Raw genomic sequence first — 5,222 nt, forward strand, 5'->3', positions numbered from 1 at the left:
GTCCCCATAGATGACGTATTAGCCCTAAGATACCGCAAACTCGGCCTACGAGACGTTCCTGGCGGCCTCCTCTGCCCCCTTTCATGGGGCAGATCCCAGGACAGCGACCCGCGAGACCGCCTTGCAGGCAAACAGACAGACAATCAGACAGACAAGGCGGCAGCCCGGCCTCCCCGCGCGGCCCCGCCCTCAGCCAGGGATCTTGGCCCCGCCTCCGGCGCACGCCCCGCCCTCAGCCTGGGCTCTTGGCCCCGCCTCCGACGCACGCCCCGCCCATCCGGCCCGCTGACGTCTTGGGCCCGCGCCGCCTGCGCCTCCCCGCGCCTGCGCGGCGGGCGGAAGGTCGTCTCTGTGACCGGCTGGGAGTTTGGAGCAGCCGTCGCCATGTTGTCGGTCGCTGCCCGCTCGGGCCCGTTCGCGCCCGTCCTGTCGGCCTCTTCCCGCGCGGTGGCGGGCGCGCTGCGGCCCCTGGTGCAGGCCGCGCTGCCCCCGGCCGCGGAGCCGCCGGTGCTGGACGTGAAGCGGCCCTTCCTCTGCCGGGAGTCCCTGAACGGCCAGGCCGCGAGCGGGCCTCTGGTCGCCGTCGTGAGCCTTAATGGTGAGCCGGGCCCCCGCTCTCGCTCTCCCGGGTCCCAGGCCCAGGGGGCCGCGGGAAACGGCGGGGTCCGGGGAACATGAACCGGCCCTGGGCGGGTCCGCGCACCTCCGCCCTCCGCCTCCGCGGGCCCAGCTCCCACCGGTGCGGCCCTCCGGCTCCGGCTCCCCTCCCCGCCCCCCCCCCCCCCCCAGCCCCTGCGTGGTCCCCGTGGGCGGCCCGGCCGCGTCCCAGCCTCGGGCTCGGCTTCGGGCCCCCGTCGGGAACGCGGGGTCCGACTGCCCCCCGGAGGCTGACGGCCTTGGCGGCTCCCGGCCTTTTCCCACCAGGGGAGCGGGTCGGGATGGGCCCGAATTCTGGGTCGTATCTGAGGCTCCGGCGGGAAAGCCCTACGCACGGCCGCTGGGACACGGGGGGGGGGGGGGGCAGCTCAGCCGCGGGAGCTGCTGTTCATCCAGGGGCGTTCCCCTCAGTGCGCCCCCGACCCCGCACCCCGCACGATGACGCACAGCCCCGGCCTCAAGGTCACTCACAGGGCCGTCGGCCTCCGGAGCCACAGGCAGAGCGGGGAGCAGGCCCCCACCTTACAGCGAGGAGGGGCGCCCTCTGCCCTCTGCCCTCTGCGCTCGGGGCCCCGCGCCTCTTCCTTCCTCCTCACCCCCGGCCTGGCGTCCGGAGCGGGCGGCCCGGACCTTAAAGCCGGCCGCCTGGTGCTGGGCCGCCCCCCCCCCCCGGCCCCCCGAGCCGGCACCTGCCCGGCCCAGTGACACGAGTTGGTGGCTCTTGCCCTGCGTGGCGCCCGAGTTGCCCCCCGGTTCTGCCTCCGCTCGCCCCTTCTCTGCACCCCCAGCGGACTCCCACTCGTCTCCAGGCCCCGTCCCTGCGTCCGTGAAGCTCTGTGTCTGCTGCTTCCTTTGCGCTTGAAGGTGCCGGTGACCGGCCTTGGGCCGAGGGCGCGGAGCGGCTCTAGCGCCCACCACCTGGGTCCGCACACGGTGGGGCGCGATGGGTCTGGTGGAAGCATGGCCGGTGGTGGGGGCACCATTGGGTTCGGAGAGGCTTTCAGGCCTGTGGATGGGGTGGAAGCAGCGGGGGGGGGAGCCTTTCACAGCAAAGGCGAAGCCCCCCGAGATTGGCCGCAGGGCTAACGGGTTTCTCCGAAAAGCGGGCTCTCCCGTCCCCCAGGAGCCGGTGAGGAAGGTGGAGCTGTCTGCCAGGCCGGCCCGCCTGTGCCTTCGCCTGCAGCTCCGCTCCCAGTCGGCTGTCCGGGTGGTTTGTGAGCGGGTAGCAGAGGGGAGACGGTAGCAGAGGGGGGTCAGAGCTGAGAAGGACGATGCCCAGGTGCCCAGAGCGCACCTTCAACAAAGCAGGGCAGGCCGGAACGGCCCGTGGTCTGTGAGGACGCCTTAATTCTGGCAGGTAGAGGGGGTATTGCAGCAAGTCGCTGGGTTTGCTGTCGTTGAGCTAAGTCTGGCCAGCACCTTTGCTATCAGTGCCGGCCACAGTTCAGGGAGCCCTTTACAGGGTGATTTCCCTGCTGGCGTTTAATTCCCGGCGAAGTGTGACCTGCACAGAGCGGGTGGACAGCGGGGCCTTGCCCACAGGTCTCCCGAGGAGCTGCCCCGCCCTCTCGCCAGTGTCTGTGTTTCCTGTGTGCTGTTCGCGGTCGAGGCCGTGTTACTGTTTTCAGTGGAGAAATGTAGGTACGGTGCGTATCTCCCGTGCAGTCCCAGGTGGTGCTGAGGGAGCGTAATGCATCTCTACCGTCCCCGGTCTCTGACAGGTTAGCCGTAGGTGGAGGGAGGGCGCTACCTCAGGTGACGTCACTGCCTGTGTCCTGGTTCCCTCGGGACACGGCCGGGTGAGCCAGGACCGCGCACCGAGGGATCTTGATGGGTTCCCTGTGTGCGAGCACCTGTCGGCTCCCGTCAGCGATGGGCCTGGAGAGCCCGTAGAACTGCAGCCTCTACGAAAATACACTTTATTCGGGAAACAGCACGTTTTCTAAAAGAGGGGTTTTAGTGTTCCACTTTCTAAACAGGGAAACTTGGCAAATGTCCTAAAATGAAAGTACAGTTTGCAAAGAGATATGCTTCCTGAAACAGGCTTAGATGTGATACCAGTAAGTTCATTTTCCCAGACATTTAAAAATGCTGTAGGACAGCGGCATGTGGTCTTTACAAAAATAAAGTAATAAATGAATGACTCACATCCAGAGTGTTCACGGACAGTGATGGTTTCTTCTTTAACGGTCATTTGACATGAGCGTCCGGCCTGTGGCCGCGTGGTGCCCGGCTGAGACCCCGCCGTGGGAGGAGAGGCGGCGGCCGCCTAGAGGTTCGCCCGCTGCATTGAAATGACTGGGACTTGGAGACGTGATGGGACTCTGATGGCTGCTTATCCTGATGAGGGCACCCCTTCCTGCCCACGGGCCTCTGATGGCCGCTTATCCTGCTCAGGGCACCCCTTCCTGCCCACGGGGCTTTCACTTGAAGTTGAAGCGATAGTAACGAGAGAGCACTACGTTTTCTGCAGCTGAAGTTATGCCGCAGGCCCTGGGGGTGCCTGTTGTCTTGTAATGAGTATTTTGTGAGTTTGTAGCCGCTCTTTCAGGCAACAGACAGAAAGGCAGTGAGAGGTTTACAAGCTGATCTCACACATCAGCGGGTCCCTCTGACCCAGAGAGTGTGGGAGGCGTCACAGCCGTGGAGCATGTCCCGCACCTCGGGTTCGGGGTTTAAAATGCTGCTCTGTCAGTGCTGGTTGACCTTCCAGCTTGATGCCGGGTCGCTGTGAATGCGGACTCCGCGGTGCTCAGTCAGGAGGGCCCCGTGTGCGCAGTGTCTGACGGTCCCGGGCGTGGTGGCTTCATTCCGCGTGGGGCATTTTGTACACTAGGCTGCTCGTTGGCCATTTCTGAGCCAGTGAGGGGTTTTTCACGTCTTTATCATTGATTCTTGCTCATGAACTTACTAAGGTCTGTTGCCTGGTGTCTAACTGTGCTTCCCCCTCCGTTTGCCTCGCAGCCCCTGCCTCTGTCCGCTACTCCCACACAGACGTCAGGGTGCCCGACTTCTCCGACTACCGCCGGGCCGAGGTGCAGGACAGCACCAAGTCCTCCAAGGAGAGCAGCGAGGCCAGGAAGGGCTTCTCCTACTTGGTCACGGCGACCACGACGGTCGCCGCCGCCTACGCCGCCAAGAATGTCGTCTCCCAGTTTGTCTCCAGCATGAGCGCCTCGGCCGACGTGCTAGCCATGTCCAAGATCGAAATCAAGCTGTCCGACATCCCCGAGGGCAAGAACATGGCCTTCAAGTGGAGGGGCAAGCCGCTGTTCGTGCGCCACCGCACCCAGAAGGAGGTGGAGCAGGAGGCCGCCGTGGATGTGTCCCACCTGAGGGACCCCCAGCACGACCTGGAGCGCGTGAAGAAGCCCGAGTGGGTCATCCTGATCGGGGTCTGCACGCACCTCGGCTGCGTGCCCATTGCCAACGCGGGCGACTATGGTGGCTATTACTGCCCTTGCCACGGCTCCCACTATGACGCCTCTGGCAGGATCCGCAAGGGGCCTGCGCCCCTCAACCTCGAGGTTCCCTACTACGAGTTCACCAGCGACGACGTCGTGGTGGTTGGCTAGGCCCCCGCTCGAGGCGCAGGCTCTTTCGTCCTCGCGTCTCCTCAGAGAAGGTGCCGGAGAGCAGGTGTGTACTCGCGGGGTTGGTTTGTACGAGGAAGATATGCGGACGGTGCCCTTGTGATGTTCCTGTGAAATGAGCTGAATCTGATTTGAACACCTTCACGCCTTCACCTTAATGAAGAAGCCACTGTCAGCACTGTCGGCTGGGCGGCTTGGGGGCGGGCGGTGTCTGATGGTTCCTTCCATTAAAGTCACTGGCTGCTGTACAAGATGCTGTGAAGTCTGACTCGTTTACTGCCTTTGTGTCGGGGCCACGGATTCTGCAGAGCTTGGGATGTCGGGTTGCGCCAGCTGGTCCTCTCCCGTCCCTCGCGCACAGATGCACAGACGCACACACACGCACAGACACACACGCCTGTGACACTGCTGACTGACCCTGGGAACGTCCTGGACCGGGTGTTCAGCTCCGAGTTGAGCCCCAGCTCCTGCGACCCACCAGGACGTCTGTCCGTCACTGGGGCGTGGGTTAGTAACTAGAATTCTTTAGTTTTAAGAGGTGGTGGCGGGATGTTATCCGAGAGAAGCTTTCCCACATGGGAGCTCAGCCCTGTTGCTTCTTTTCTCCCATCCCCCATCCACACCCCCACCCGCTCCTGCTGCTGCCCCATCAGAGGCAGGAGGGTGGTGTGCGTGCGCCCTGAGCCTGGCTGAAAGCCGCCCACCGGAGTTGTTTCTGGAGAGGTTACGTTGCAAGGTGCTGCTTCCAGTTGGATTTGCAGAAACACTTTTCACTGTGAAGTGTGGGTGGGCACATGCCAGGGTGAACTCGCCTCCCGCCTGCCTCCAGTTCCAGGGGCGAAACCACCTGGTGAGACACCCCTGCGAACGCGCAGCAGCCTGCCTGCGGAGTCAGCTACTTGTGTCGTCTGCTGTGGGGCCATGGGTTGTAATACCTCTGGGTCCCCTGTGACCACACGTGCGTCTAAAACA

General features: G+C 64.0%; 1 protein-coding gene across 1 annotated transcript; it reads left to right on the top strand.

Annotated features, from left to right (window-relative positions):
* The first annotated feature begins 328 nt into the window (after positions 1–328).
* UQCRFS1 (ubiquinol-cytochrome c reductase, Rieske iron-sulfur polypeptide 1) lies at positions 329–4,517 on the top strand. Its single transcript, XM_081107860.1, has 2 exons — positions 329–598; positions 3,622–4,517. The coding sequence occupies exons 1-2, from the start codon at positions 385–387 to the stop codon at positions 4,230–4,232; spliced, it is 825 nt and encodes a 274-aa protein (XP_080963986.1). The 5' UTR covers positions 329–384; the 3' UTR covers positions 4,233–4,517.
* The last annotated feature ends 705 nt before the right edge of the window (positions 4,518–5,222 follow it).

Source organism: Myotis nattereri, assembly GCF_964212035.1.
Source record: "Myotis nattereri genome assembly, chromosome: 15".
NCBI lineage: Eukaryota > Metazoa > Chordata > Mammalia > Chiroptera > Vespertilionidae > Myotis > Myotis nattereri.